Source organism: Pseudomyrmex gracilis, unplaced genomic scaffold, assembly GCF_002006095.1.
Source record: "Pseudomyrmex gracilis isolate BER0280 unplaced genomic scaffold, ASM200609v1 scaffold_1080, whole genome shotgun sequence".
NCBI lineage: Eukaryota > Metazoa > Arthropoda > Insecta > Hymenoptera > Formicidae > Pseudomyrmex > Pseudomyrmex gracilis.
In genome coordinates, this window is record NW_018021664.1 from 23,400 (window position 1) to 37,992 (window position 14,593).

Sequence of the window (14,593 nt, forward strand, 5' to 3'; positions counted from 1 at the left end):
TGCGCGCGTTAAATTTCTCTTCTCGTGAGCTTAGTCGTTCGCATAGGATGAGATTTTTCTCGACGATAAAACAAAGAGAAATGTTGCGAAATTTTTTTTTCGAATATCACGCGTTCTTCGGTGCATGTTTATTTTCGTCCTTGATTCACTTAAATTTATTTAACGTCAGATTTTTTGCAAATAATACGCAAACAAACGAGAGATAAGATTTAGCGATCAAATAATTTCAATCCTGTCAAAAATTCTTCTTAGACTTCTCGAATCAACGAGAGAGTAAAAACTAAGGAAAATATTAATAAACTAAAATCAACAAAGAAAAAACGGGAATTTAATAAAAAAAAAAATCTGACGAACTTATTGTTGCGTGATGCGTCGATCGCGTCGGCAAAATCGGGCCGGAATTTGAGGCTCATTAGCTACGGGGAATATCGGGAATAAGTCGGAGGGTCGTATCTCAGTGCGGTAGAGGGACAGGGGAGATCGAAAGTACGAGCTTCCGGCTCCGTTCTTTACTCCGCGAGAGTGGAGTTGTTGTGCGGGCGAGCATTCTCGCTTGTGCGATTGCTGCTCGCTTCTTGTATAAAACGGCGGGGGCCGAAGGTGTACACGGGCGCGGCGCGGTATCGGTTCCGAGAAAGGCTTATCAGGTCGCGGATATGTTAATGGCGTCCGTGTTTGCCTCCCCCTGTGCCCGCCACCTTTTCGAGATATATTGCACCCCAACCATCGCCGCGACGGTTAGAGGTGGTTGGGTCGTAAGCTAGTGGTGGTGGTGGTGGTGGTGGTGGTTGTTACAGCCCTCCCGCGATCGACAGCATGTGCATGTGCGCATGCATGTGTAATTAAGAATGAGAATGCACCGAGTTCACGACCGGGAAAAGCTTTAAGGTGAGAAAGAGAGACGGTCTGAAATCAGTTGCGATAATCGCTATATTCAAGTTTGTTTTTCTTAAATTTCTTTGTTACACTTTGCTTCGTACGCTTCAGAATTTCTTTGATATTTCAGACTTCTCAAACAATTGTAGAACTTTGAGATAATTTTTTAAAGAAGTTAAATCAACGGCACAAGTCCGTCAAAAACCGGAGAATGTTTATTCTTTCTCTCTCTCTCTCTCTCTCTCTCTCTCTCTCTCTCTCTCTCTCTCTCTTCAAAATGTTGGTTTTTAATGCTCCTCGGTTTTTGCGTCGGCACGACGCAACAAACGAACGTTCCATTCTCGCGAATGCGAAACGGACACGTCACACGAGGCCTGGCAAGTGCAGACGTTTCACATCCTCGAGTCGATTGTGCGCTTGGATTATCGAACGTTTTACATTCTTTGATTATCGGGCGCTTAGATCTCGAGGCTAATCTGCGCTCGGAGATCATCTTGAAAATCATTCATACGGTAATAAACCCTCGGAAGAGTGAGAGAGAAAGAGAGAGAGAGAGAGAGAGAGAGAGAGAGAGAGAGAGAGAAAGAGAGAAAGAAAAACTAACCGGACGACACTTTATGGGCAGCCAGTATCGTGCGCACTTCTCTTTCTTCAATCGTAAGATAGAGAGATCTATCCGCGGTCTCTACCGCGTACCTTTTCTTTTCCAATCGCGCATTCGAGATCACGAGAAGACGAGAAAGAAGCGGCCGAGGAGGTCGCGGATGAACTCGCAGACATCGTCGTCGGCGTTGGCGAACGTATGCATGGCTGCGCAATTAAGGCTGCTGATCGTTCGGGAGAGACGGAAATAGACCGGAGAGGAGAGAAAAAGGCCAGGCACTGCCGTGGCTCTTGCACCGCGCGCTGCGCCGCCACACCATGCCACGCCACGCCGATCCATCGATGACCGCTTATTTACAGAGAAGCAGAGGAAGAAGAACACGACCCGAGCGCAGAGATGCGAGCGCGGGATAGCCCGGCGCGCAACCCTTCCGCCCAATCTCTTGAGGCATCTCTCTCTCTCTCTCTTTTCTCGAGTCCTCCCTTCCTCGTCTCGCCCCTCTTCTTCTGTCACTATCCCTCTTTCTTCTCGCCCGAGGAGGCAATTAAAGCATCCGGGTAATTCTCGGGCCTCGATCGCTCTCGCGACGACGATACAGCCATCTGGATCGTCGTCCGATTGTCTCGCAGGTGATTGAGAAAAAAGCGAAAGGATCGCAAAAAGTTTTCGATATAGTAGAAGTGAAACTGTAGAGAACATTTTTTTGTTAGTCGTAAACAAAAGTCTCACATCGTATTTGAGATTAAATAATCAACGCAGAACAATTATCAATAATTAGCAATTTACTTTTTTTTATTTTATTTACGTAAGAATTAAATATATTTGATTTTTTTCAATTTTCACATTTATTTCTCTTCAAAACTAAACTTTCTTAAGCTGCGCTTGTTTTTCCGATCATCAGCATCACTATGTATGCCTTTCCCGACGCGCGTTATCTTTGATATCTCGAGAGTCGAGTTCCCGATCGGTTTGTCTCAGCCTACACATTCGATAGGACCAGCTCTTTAGAAAGACTACTGGAGTCTGGAACTTCGACAGCCTGCGCGCGTGTCGGACATGCGATCTCTAAGGGAGTGGGGAGGGTGAAAAGCCGCCGTGCGAAGGGTGGCAATTGGTTGTTAGTCAGTCGGGGAGAGACCCGAATTAGAAGGGAGAAAAGGAAAAACTAGGGATACGCAAAGGACCGCTGTTCCGAGGGTCCATTAAGCCAGCGGACAGCTGGAGAGCGACATCGTATACTTGCACGTCCGTTTTTTCGGATATGTCTCTCAGTCTTTCTTTCCGGTTGTCCAGCAAGCTATTTCCGACCATCACTGGCGAATCGTGAAAAAAAAAAAAAAAAAACAATGCAAGAGTTAACGTCTCAGATCATTAACATTGTGTTCAAAGCTGAGGAAGATAAATGCAAGCTGTGGAACAACACCGGAAACAAGTTCATAATTCGTACGATTTATTTTATTTTTTTTTTATACTACGACATATTCTTTAGACCTTAGCAAATTTTATGAAATTACACACGAACGTACATAGTGTATTCCTGCGTCTTAAAGAAATTTTCGTGGAAGTTTCCAACACTCAAAACACACTTTCAAACTTAAAATATTTTAAGACGCAATTAGAAACTTTACTTGCGAGCAAATTTAATTGATTTAAAATGTTGATGCGTATTTTTAGCAATGTTCAATATTAATTTCAGGGGAGGATGAGGAGTGGAGTGATTCGGAAAAGACCCCGTCGGTGAGCAGCGGCGTAGATGGCGGCGGATCGGCGGTGTCTAGTCCTATCGCGCCGTCAATTGTTGAAGAAGAATCGAGCCTGCCGCCTCCAAGACTCAATCCCACGTCCTCGAGCAGCAGCGAGGACATCAGGGTGCGTCTTAACGTGCTCTCGGAAGACACCAGAAAACGTCTGGTCAGTCTCACCGATGACATTGAGGTGCGTACTTTATTCTTGTTGAAACAAATTTCTCTCTGAAAACAATTCAGTGATCACCCGACAAATTTCAGATAAAGATTTGAATTAAAAGGAATAAATATTTCATACAGATCGCTAAGAGCGTAAAAGATCGCCATGCGTCAAGCAGGAGAATGCGGGAGCCGAGTCCCAAGGAGATTGACGAGCAGCAGCAGCAGCAGCACGTGATAAAAGAAGAAGAAGGTCAACCGAGGCCGTCGTCGTCGTCGTCGTCGTCCTCGACCACCGTCCGGAGACGGGACTCCGTCTGTCGGCGAGACTCGGAGGACACCACGACCGGCATCGAGGCCAAGAGGACCAGACTCGACGACGAGGCTATACCAAGACTGAGACTCAATGCTAGTCTGGCGACGGATCCCGCTCTGCGACCTGCCGCCGTCGCCGCCCTTACCGTGAAACCCGACAACACCTCGCCGCCGAACACGACCCCGCCACTTCCAGCTGGACTCCAAAATGGTGAGTATAACTACGTCTTTAAATGTCGATGCTCGAAGACTTAAAAAGAGAGAAATAGAGAAATAAATTTCTTTCTCTCCTTTTTCGAAGATACAAATTAAAAACTATAATAAAGAAATTTTCATGTTTTTTTTTCATTAGCGATTGCTTCGGGTCGCCTGTACGTTCTGCCGACGGACGGGAAAGAGACGATCACGGTGGAGCCTGCGAGGCCGCCGACCGCTCTGATTTGTCCACCATGCGGCATTCGATTTAGTTCGGCGAGTACGCTGGAGGCTCATCGTACTTTCTACTGCGCTCATCGACCGCGCGTAGACGAAGACGCGACCAACGAGGAGGACGATGACAACAGCAAGCCCGGCAAGTCCTTCGACGTACGGAAAGCTTACGCGTGTCCGCATTGCTCGTACAGCGCCGACAAGAAGGTGTCGTTGAATCGTCATATGCGGATGCACGCCGTCTCGCCGGCGCCGCCACCGACGACAACTCCGACTCCGAACTCTTCGGCGAATAATATTGCCGCGGTTGGTCCGACCGCGGCGTCTAATGGATCTTTGAACGAGAATGCCGAGAGATATTGTAGAAATTGCGACATCAAGTTTAACTCGTTGAAAACGTACAGGTGTGTGGGCAACGAAACAATTAATTTAACACGTGCTACGTCGGTCTCTGAGGATTGACACTAAACTTTTTGTTCAGGCGGCGTTTGGTCTCTACAGACTGACGCACTGGGCTTATTTCTTGCATATGCTCACGCGTCCGAACGGACCAAAATCGGCGTAGCACAATTAACGCGTTAACAATTACATACACTGTAATCAAAAAGAGTTTAATATTAAAAATTTGTTGAAGGGCGCACAAAACGCATTACTGTGACACTAGACACGTGGTGAAGGACGCGACACCGACGTCCGCGGCACCACCAGCACCAAACATGGTGAAAGCGTCGCCGCCGACTAGCTCAAGTCCCGGCGATTCGCCGCCTCCGCAGCCCTGCCTGGCGCTGCCCACCAATCCCATTCTCATCGTGCCGTACTCGTTGTTCCGTAGCGCGAGCGTTCTCGCCGCACCCGCTCTTCCGGCTCCCGATACAGCGTGCTTCCTTATGCCAAACGGTTTGTGTAGTGAAAACGTAAACTTCGCATTTTAAACTTGCACACAGAGTTGACTGGATTTACTTCATGTCTTCAGGTTCGCTTCAGCCAATGACCAGAGGTCTCGCTACCACGCCGAACGCGGTGGTCGAGCCGCCAGCCGTTCTGAGAGCAGCAAACAAACCTGCGACGCCGGCGTCCGTGGTCGCGGCGGCGTCCACGTCGCCGTCGGCTTTAGCGCCTCTCGATCTCAGCGTTCGCAGATCGCCAGTGCACCAAGACGAAAAGGAGAACAGAATGTCACCGGCGCCGTCGTCTCTGCCACCACCCGCGAGCAGTCCCAGATCCAGAGGAAGCGGTAGTCCGAGAACGAGATCCATCGGTCCGGTTCAGACAACTGCCGGCGGCAGCGCCGTCGCGCCACCTCCTCCCGCAGAACTCGCACTTAGACTGGCCGAGCTTCCGCCACCTCCCGTTCCCGGAGTTCTCGTCAAACAAGGTGTTTCCAGGTAAACAAGAAAATTCGATAATAAATCTTTTAAAATTTTCGAAACTTTTGAAATTGTAAACTTTTACTTTTCACAGATGCAAAGAGTGCAACATCGTGTTTTGTCGCCACGAGAATTTTGTCGCTCACAAGAAGCACTACTGTCAAGCGAGGGAAACGACAGTGAGCAACAGTCCGCCGCCGATCGGCACACCGTCACCACCTCTGGTCCAGCTTATTTGTGCGGCATGCGGTATCAAATTCGCTTCCCTCGACAATCTGAACGCTCATCAAGCATTCTATTGTCCGAAGAGGCCTGAACTTCAAGAACATCACACACGGTGTTCTAAGTGCAAGGTAAACAGATTCCAGAAGTAACTTTAAAAATTATCTACGAGAGATAATCTAATAGATAAACAATATAGAATGAGAGACATCGTCATTCAGAAAGTTAGAGATTAGATTCGAAAAAGAAAATGGAAAAAAAAAGCAGTTAATGGAACAAAGACATAAAATAATGAAAGAATTCATCAATCATTGTAAGATGTTCCACGTGTTTTCTGTAATCTCTCTCGCGTGTAGATGTGAATAAATTATCTTTTTTAATCTTATCTTTTTCGAAATTCTGAACGAAAGGCAACTTTACTTAATGGAACCGTATGATTTATCGCAGGCTATAATAGAACCGGGAAGCACTCATACCTGTGTGGGCGGTACGTCAGGTGGATGGCGGTGTCCGGTATGTGGCGCTGTCAGTCCCACGGCTGGCGCCGCTCAGCGCCACATGGAGTCTCACCAAGGCGTCAAGGCCTTTCGATGCTCGATCTGTAGTTACAAGGGTAACACATTACGTGGCATGAGGACACACATTAGGATGCATTTCGAAAAACGTGGCACTGATCTTCAGGTAGAGCCATTGTTTTTCCCTCTCCACTGTTACAAGTTGTATTTTCTACATTTCTTCGAAACGAAAACACTTTTTATTTCGTCATTATTTATATTTTGTTATTTTAAAAGTAACAAAACGTTGAATCTTCGATTCTGACAAATCCTCATCTCTCGGATTAAAAACAAAATTTCAATCAAAAAATCTAAATTTTCTTAGACTTCAGTAAATTATTTATTTATTTATTTTTTTTTTTTTTTTTATCAACGTTTGAAGTGTTTTTGACGAAAATACGGATGGTTTCTATTGAAACACATTATGTATATAAGTTTTATTGATTCTCAATTAGGAAGAGAACTACATAACGTGCGTGCTGGAGAACGAGACGACGCTGCCGACGTCCGAACCCGCAGCTGCTACGACGCCGGAAGAGATTCCCGCGGAAATACAGGTGAACGGCAAAACGGAGATAAGGAAGAGCCCGCAGCCTCCGCCGCCGCCACCGCCGCCGCCGCCGCCGCCGCCGCTAGCGCCAACGATCGCCAATAAAGTGAAGCAGGAACGGGAGGACACGCCGCCACCCGAGGAGAGTCTGGATCCCAATAAGAGCGGACCGCGTTACTGCCGTTCTTGCGACATCAGCTTCAATTACTTGAGCACGTTTATTGCCCACAAAAAGTACTATTGTTCGAGCCACGCCGGCGAGGCGAGCAACAACAATAATAACAACAACAACAACAACAACAATAACAATTCCAGCGGTCATCCAACGTCACCGCCAAGCAACAGAACTGAAGCGTCGGTACTTTAAACGTGACATTTTTTGAACATAGATTTGTGCTCTTCCTCAGTTTGCTTCTCTTCCTGGAAACAATACTGAACTGCATATCCTGTGAAAAAAAAATATATTTTTAAGAAACCGCAAATGAATTCCACGCGCTTTTAAACGTACACAATTATTATACACAATTATTTTTCCCTTTCCTAGTCAAGTGTATGTGAACATTTTAAAAATATTCACTTTTTTGTTATTTTAAACAACATAATACTGTATCTAAAATTTAAAATTTAAAAAGACTCCATTTCGCGATATAAACATCATACTTAAAAAAAAAAAAACTCCAGAGTGAAGAGAAGTATAAAAGGTGCGATGATACACAACTGTGTTAATTGTTGCAAATTTATACATAATGTAATGAACGACTCTGTCGGACTTCTTAGTTGACTAATACATTGTGTGATGTTTGTTAATCCAGAGAATCGTTCGTATTTATAAGACGAAGGTATCATAGTTTGTACATATATATAGTTGCGCGTGCAATGAGAATGAATGGAAGAATGCAAACAGAACCGTAACTGTAATTAGCGTCCCAGTCTTGTCGTTGTCAAGTAAAGGACACACATCGTGTAATAATAATAAAACAAACTTAAAAAAGTGCGGGACATAATCACTTCAAAAGTGATTTTTTTTATTCGAATTTCTAACAAGTTAGAAGTTCAGTTTATTATTTAACATTTTTAAATGTGTAAATTTACATTTAGAACATTATATTTTGTTTATTGTATATATTTCTTATTGTTTATTTTTAGTTTGCGAATAATATAAGGCTGGAAGACAAATTATATTTAAAACATTGACAATTTCTAGTTGCGATTCCGTTTGCATTGTCTGCTTGATTGCTGTAGCGATTGTCGTGCCTGAATTGGTATTCTTAAAAAAATAAAAAAATTTAAAAAAATAAAATTAATGTGACGTCGCAGCATTCTGTGTATATAAAACTCGACGACCAACAAAGTAACGTGAAAAAAAAGAAAAAGACAAAAGAATGCAATTAGGCTCGAGGCCAATTTTTGAATTGATCAATCCCGTGGAGATGTGCAATTCATGACCTTTTAATAATCTCATAGTATATAGTTAATAATCGACATTTATCTTTTAAGATCCGGTACGATGAGTGTAAAATGTTGTATAATAGAAAAGTAGAGTATTACGGAGCAAGTAGTAAAACCGACACTCCCTGGTGAACGATACCAATCTCAGCTTGTGAATCTGCTAAATTACGTTGCGCAATATATATGTACGACATTTTATATATACATACATATTTATGTATATGTATATACACTGTTTTATATATATATATATATAAATATATTCTCGCGGAATCACGCCTGCGTCTGCGAATAATAACGCGCGAATGCGTCGATGAATGTCCGTTGAGTACTTTCCAATGCCGCGTCGTGAAATACACAAAGTTCGGTAAATTGACATCTTTTACAAGTAGAAAACAAAATTCAACTTTTGAAAATTATAAACTTTGATAGAGTACGTCAAATTGAAACATACGCGCGCGTGCGTATGTGTCTAATAAGCAAGTTTTCTTCGCGCTTCCGAAACGTGTGAATAATTTTAAATTTTTAATTAACGGGTATTCTTTTGTTTTTTTGTTTTTTCTTACAAAAATCTAAATTCAATATTTTTACTTAAATACACGTAGTCTGAAAGTCATGTACCGACGCGGAAAATGAAATTTGGTGACAGAAAGGATGACGATCTCAAAAAATATGCCTTCCTCTCGTTTATCGGTGTTACTGTCTTGGATTTTTATGGACGCATTCGAGAATTCGTGCATTGAATCAAAACAAACGTCACGTGTACGTGTTCGCGAAACGAAGCGAGCAACCCCTCGCGCCGTTCTCGCGAGGACACGTAAAAGTGTAAAATAAATTAGAATTAAGGCCAGTGTTACATGTATACGCAGTGTACTACTCATATCATTACGAAACTCGTTAATTGAAAAAAAAAAAAAAACGATCGTTGACCGCGCGGCGAAATCACAAAGAAAATTGCAAATAACATTTTGCAAAGATAAGTAATCTCATCCGGATCTATTCTTTCCCTCCCCTCTCCCGCCCCTTTCCCCGATCGTTAAACGACTGCAAAATATTGTTTGTTTTACGTTGCGTTGCCCACGCGTGTTATGTTGTTAATTGCGGATCAGCGTTTCCCGAGCACAAGACTGACCGTGCGCGGAGAAATCTGTAAATCCACCATTTTCCAACCACACTTGTTACGCGATATAAACTTTTCATATGTTACATGCCATATATGTCAGAAGACAGTTGTTTTCTCAACACACGCACACATCTTGACTTTTTTTTTTATCAAGGGATCGATCACACAAATTTTGCGAAAGCGAAGAAATGCGGCTAGATTTCTTTGCTTTCTTTGACTTTCCTTAATTTTTTTCTAAAGTGTTTTTCACTAATTCTTTCGATTTCTCGTTTTTTTTTGACCATGAGAAAAATAATATTCAATTGAATTCGCTTCATCACAGCCACTCGAAACACGACACTTTCCGAAATTATTGCGTAAACGATCCCTCATCTCTAGGCTTACTTCTCTTTTGCTGTTTTTATTTTGATAACCGAATTTTACACACGCGAGATATATACCTATAGAGAAAAGTCTGTAATAAACATGTAAGCGTACAAATAAAACTTTACGCCATTTACAATTCATTTCTTCTTATAATGCAAAAGGTAAAATTTCAACAACAAAAATAAAAACTCAAAATATTTGCAAAATAGATATATTTAATATGTATAAAATTTAGAAAAACACAAATAGAAACTTACAGAAATTCGTAAATACGAAATTGTTTTAACAAATCTTATCAAATTTTTGAAGTCAACTTAAAAAGAGTAGTGGATACCGACTATAGAGATCTGTAATTCGACGTTTTAATATTTTATTTTGTGTCGTATTCATTGCATTAAATCCAAATGCTTTTCCAAAAGTAGGTAAATTGTGCTAAGAAAGTGCGCTTGTTCTTTGAATAGAATGTTAAACTTCAGCATAAATTTTTTCTCTTACAGTTTTCTTCTATAAGCTCACCATATATTCATATATGTAGAATTATTTCTAAGCTTCTGTACGTATTTACACTGTATTAGCGCACTAACTACGACAAAAAAAGAACATAATGAGACACTCAGATTATGATTTGACTATCTAATTGATGAGAGAAACGAAAATATTGTGATGACAAAATAGGTTATTATATGCTATTGTTATAAATAAAAAAAAAGTTCACAAAAGCATTATATATTCATTTTCAAAAGCACTATGTAGTTTTTTATTTATTTGCTTCTATAGAAGCATTTTTCATGTGGTGCAGCACACAAAATTAGAGAAATTAGAGCAATTTAGGTTTCTAAAACGTCGAATTACAGGTCTCTATAGTCAGTGCCCTCTTAAGGTGATACAATATTCATTTCGGTGATACAAGTTCATGATGATGGTGTTCGATAAGAACTGAATGAGCAATTAGAAGCTTTAAATACATGTTCTCGTATTTACCGCGTCAGATAATCAACTCTACTATAAAATGGCATATAAAATAATGTTTCAAAAATTACAGTAAAGTATTGTAAATTTTACTGACTCAAGTTCATTTATAAAGAAACATCTCAAGAAATAGAAAAAAATAAAAAATGTATCTAGATTAGATTACGAAATTGGGAAAAAACTTATTATAGTAAAACAAAAATTTACAATTTGTGGATGTTTGCAAAGTTTCGGACATAACTTTTTTTTTACGTAGGTTTGTTCTTAAATAGAGTCAAACAATATACATATAAAGCTGTGTTGATAGCCAAAGATTTTTAAAATATTTTTTAAATATTGAAAGACATTTAAATATTGAAATTCTTCTTTTTTTCTATATTTATACTTGTTTCTGAATATGTTCAATGGTTGCTATTTACATTGTTAACAATTACTACATGCTTCTTTAAACCTTTAGACGGCCGCAAAAGCCCCTTTTGGAACTTCATACAAACCTCAAGATTCCGCGCAACGTGTATGTTCTTAATATACATGAATTTTTGAGAAATAAATATACTATTTCACCGAAAAAATGCCGGCCGTCTAAAGGTTAAAGATGGTTTCTTCCAGGTCTTGGTACAAATTCTATATTTTTGTATCATCTAGTACTGCCTTAACTATTCAATCTTTACAGCATATTTTCGTTATATTTTACCTTATTTATTCAGTGTAACAGCCAATTAATCAGTCTATTAACATGTTACATAATTCCAAATGACTTGTTACTGTCATCTGAAGAGTTTCCTTCATCAACTGATTCGCTAGTACTTTTCTGAGGTTTTAATTTACGTAACATAGCGGTACATTTATCTAAATCATCTTGTTCGCTTTCACTTGAATCAACACTGGAATAATATTTAGGTGTATTATTTGCATCAGAAGAATTACTATCACTATCATCAGGATAATCATTTTTCCAATGTGATTCTGAGTTTGAATCTGTGGTTGATTTATCTTCGTCAGAATCCTGTTCAGGAACCAAATCGACACAATGTTGTACCATTATCTTGTCACTTTCATACCATACATGACTGCAGGTTTGTGCACAATACAAGTCGTACACATACTCTTCCATATCCTAAAAATAATAATAAAAAATAATTTTAATTGTTTATGTTTTACACATATGTATTATACTAACACACACGTACAAACAAGCAGAAAAGTAACATATAAGACATATTACAAAAATTATCACATACTATACAACTTACTTCTATTGTATTACTTACTTCTTTTACTTGTTCCTTTTCTTCTACATTGTCTTTTTTTTCTACAGTATCATCATTTAATGTTTTTTCTTTTTCATCTTTTTCTGAGATATTCCAGGAATCTTCTATGTCTATAAGTGTCACCCATTTTTTGTCAGAGCTTTCAGAAATTTCGACAGAACGTTGACGATTGATAACTTTAAATCTTTCTGTTATGGAATCTGATTCTATTAATCTGGATATTTTTCCTGACACAAAAATGTTATCATCATGAGACAATGTTCGTTTGTTACAACTTCTGACCTTTTCCTGCTTGGGAAGAACTTTGGCCACATATTTTGTAACATCCTCAATCTAAAACATCATTTGCTATTCAGATCAGTTGTTTATTTTTTGATAAATTATACAACTTATCTCACCTAAAATATTAATAAATATATGTTTCAGAGCGTTTTTAGCGTAAAACGAGAGAATCTGGCTTGAAAAGTGTCATTTCTTCGTTGTAAAGTGAGTTATTTAAGTGTTAAGTTCAAGGCGAATGTTCAGGTTAGAAAATCTGCTAACGTTAACACATTGGATGCGTTTAGACAACTCAACGGTTGAGAGATCATTACTTATGATAGGACTATTCTTCAAAATCTGGTGCGGTTCCAAAAGTACAATCCAATCAGAAGTGATTATCTCTCAACCGTTGTGCAACTGTTGAGTTGTCTGAACGCACCCATTGACGTCGGAAAACGAGATATCTATCTCGTTTTACACAAAAAAAAAAAATTTATTTGATGACGGGTAACGAGATATCTCGTTTTATAAAATTGTTTACTAAAAATTCCTCGCTCGTCAATGTAAAATACGTCAATATGTTAAGAGGATACTGGATACCGACGCTAGAGACCTGTAAACCGACATTTTGAAGAATCGAAATTTCTCCATATTTACTACATCAAATGAAAAGCGCTTCTCCAGAAGCAATTAAATTAGCTAAGATTTGTATGAAGTCCTAGATTAGAGTATCGGAAATGAGAATAAATTTTTTACTTACAATTTTCTATTATAACCTAACTTAACCTATTTTCATATTGTAGAATTAATTTTTAAGCCCTACATATATACTTTGACCCTACTTCATACATACGTACAAAATAAAAGAATATTATGAAATATTCAGATTATGGTTAGAATGTGTAGTTAACGAGAAAGAGCGATTCTCAAAGTGATGACAGTATAAAGTTATCATATGCTGTCATAGCGAATGAAAAAAAGTTTAAAAGAGCATTTATATACTCATTTTCGAAAGCAATATGTAGTTTTTTTATTTATTTGCTTCTGTAGAAGCATTTTTCATGTGATGCAGCACACAAAATTCGAAATTAGAGAAATGTAGGTTTCTTAAAACGTCGATTTACATGTCTCTATAGTCGATATCCACTACCGTCTTAACGGAATCATCTACGGCACACGATGCACTTTTTGTCGCGCTGAATCGCACGCGAGCATTGCGAGAAATACGATAGTTCTGTGACCTTCAAATCACGACTAGTCAATTCCGACGATTTTAGCACAAAAAAAAACATCATGTACTGCACACGTTTTAGTAAAAACTTGGCTTTTTCCTTATATTCTTTGATTTTAAATGACGTTAGAGGGTAAGAAATGTTAAAGTTTCTCGAATAGCCTGCCAGAACTTCGATTCTTTTGTTTTACGGCAAGTTTTACGCGTCGAATAAGCATATATTTATCAACAGTCGGAGGTAGTTAAACTGCGTAATTATCTTTAAAAAAATGTCATCTTTTAACTTGTTGCGATAAAAATAATAAAAGTAATTGTATCAGTGAATGAAATATACATCGCAAATTATTTTCTTACCTGATCCTTGACAGTGCCCGCAAAATGGAGAATCGTTTGATCGACAGTTGTTTCGCTCTCATCGGAGGATGACTCTGCTTTCTGACGTTTGATTGCTGAAACTAACAGCTTCTCCTCCGGGAGAGAAGTGGCTTTCCGTTTTACTCGCAAAACCGCAGACATTTTTGCGCACACTATCGTAAAATATCACTTTATAACAAGTAGGATAGTACGTGTAACCAGTAACGCCAGATTCCGGTTTGGTTTGGTGCGCGTATGGCTCCTAGATTTAAAACGATTAGTCCATATCCATTTTTTTTGCCAGATTCCGGTCTTTCGGCAGCATGCAGTAGCAACGGTAGAATCACGTGTGCGACCCGCGTACACAGCATGGGTATGTTCCAAAATCCTACTTTGGTTACCAAAAACTATAGTACACGTGACGTGAAATATAGCATTTTAGTAACCAAGGTAGGATTTTGGAACGCACCCCATGAGGCATATATGTAATACTCCTAGAGTATGTTCCAAAATCCTACTTTGGTTACCAAAAACTATAGTACACGTGACGTGAAATATAGCATTTTAGTAACCAAGGTAGGATTTTGGAACGTACCCCTATATTGCTAGTACGGTGCCGACCTGAAGCTCACCGTTACGGTGCAGACAATATAGTAGCCTCTCTCTCCAGCTGCTTTGTGCGCATGCGGTGAACATTCAAGCACGCTTGCGCATTTCTCTTTCTCGCGTTCTTTCTCTCACTTTCCAA

The 14,593-nt window shown here is 39.9% G+C and overlaps 2 protein-coding genes across 3 annotated transcripts; one reads left to right on the forward strand and one right to left on the reverse strand.

The window, feature by feature from the left end:
* Positions 1 to 3,037: 3,037 nt before the first annotated feature.
* LOC109861846 (zinc finger protein ush) lies at positions 3,038 to 9,899 on the forward strand. The gene is made up of 8 exons (XM_020441685.1): positions 3,038 to 3,415; positions 3,526 to 3,910; positions 4,052 to 4,532; positions 4,763 to 5,025; positions 5,102 to 5,513; positions 5,590 to 5,848; positions 6,165 to 6,398; positions 6,727 to 9,899. Exons 2-8 carry the CDS (start codon positions 3,568 to 3,570, stop codon positions 7,186 to 7,188), a joined length of 2,454 nt encoding a protein of 817 aa, XP_020297274.1. The 5' UTR covers positions 3,038 to 3,415; positions 3,526 to 3,567; the 3' UTR covers positions 7,189 to 9,899.
* Positions 7,180 to 14,186, reverse strand: LOC109861847 (probable RNA polymerase II nuclear localization protein SLC7A6OS). 2 transcript variants are annotated; one of them, XM_020441687.1, is made up of 4 exons: positions 13,846 to 14,186; positions 12,000 to 12,332; positions 11,423 to 11,845; positions 7,180 to 7,267 (listed from the first exon to the last, which is right to left on the reverse strand). In XM_020441687.1, exons 1-3 carry the CDS (start codon positions 14,005 to 14,007, stop codon positions 11,468 to 11,470), a joined length of 873 nt encoding a protein of 290 aa, XP_020297276.1. In that variant the 5' UTR covers positions 14,008 to 14,186; the 3' UTR covers positions 7,180 to 7,267; positions 11,423 to 11,467. The 2 variants fall into 2 exon arrangements, with proteins under 2 accessions (XP_020297276.1, XP_020297275.1); XM_020441686.1 differs by lacking the exon at positions 7,180 to 7,267 and having other exon boundaries at positions 11,417 to 11,845.
* Positions 14,187 to 14,593: the final 407 nt, after the last annotated feature.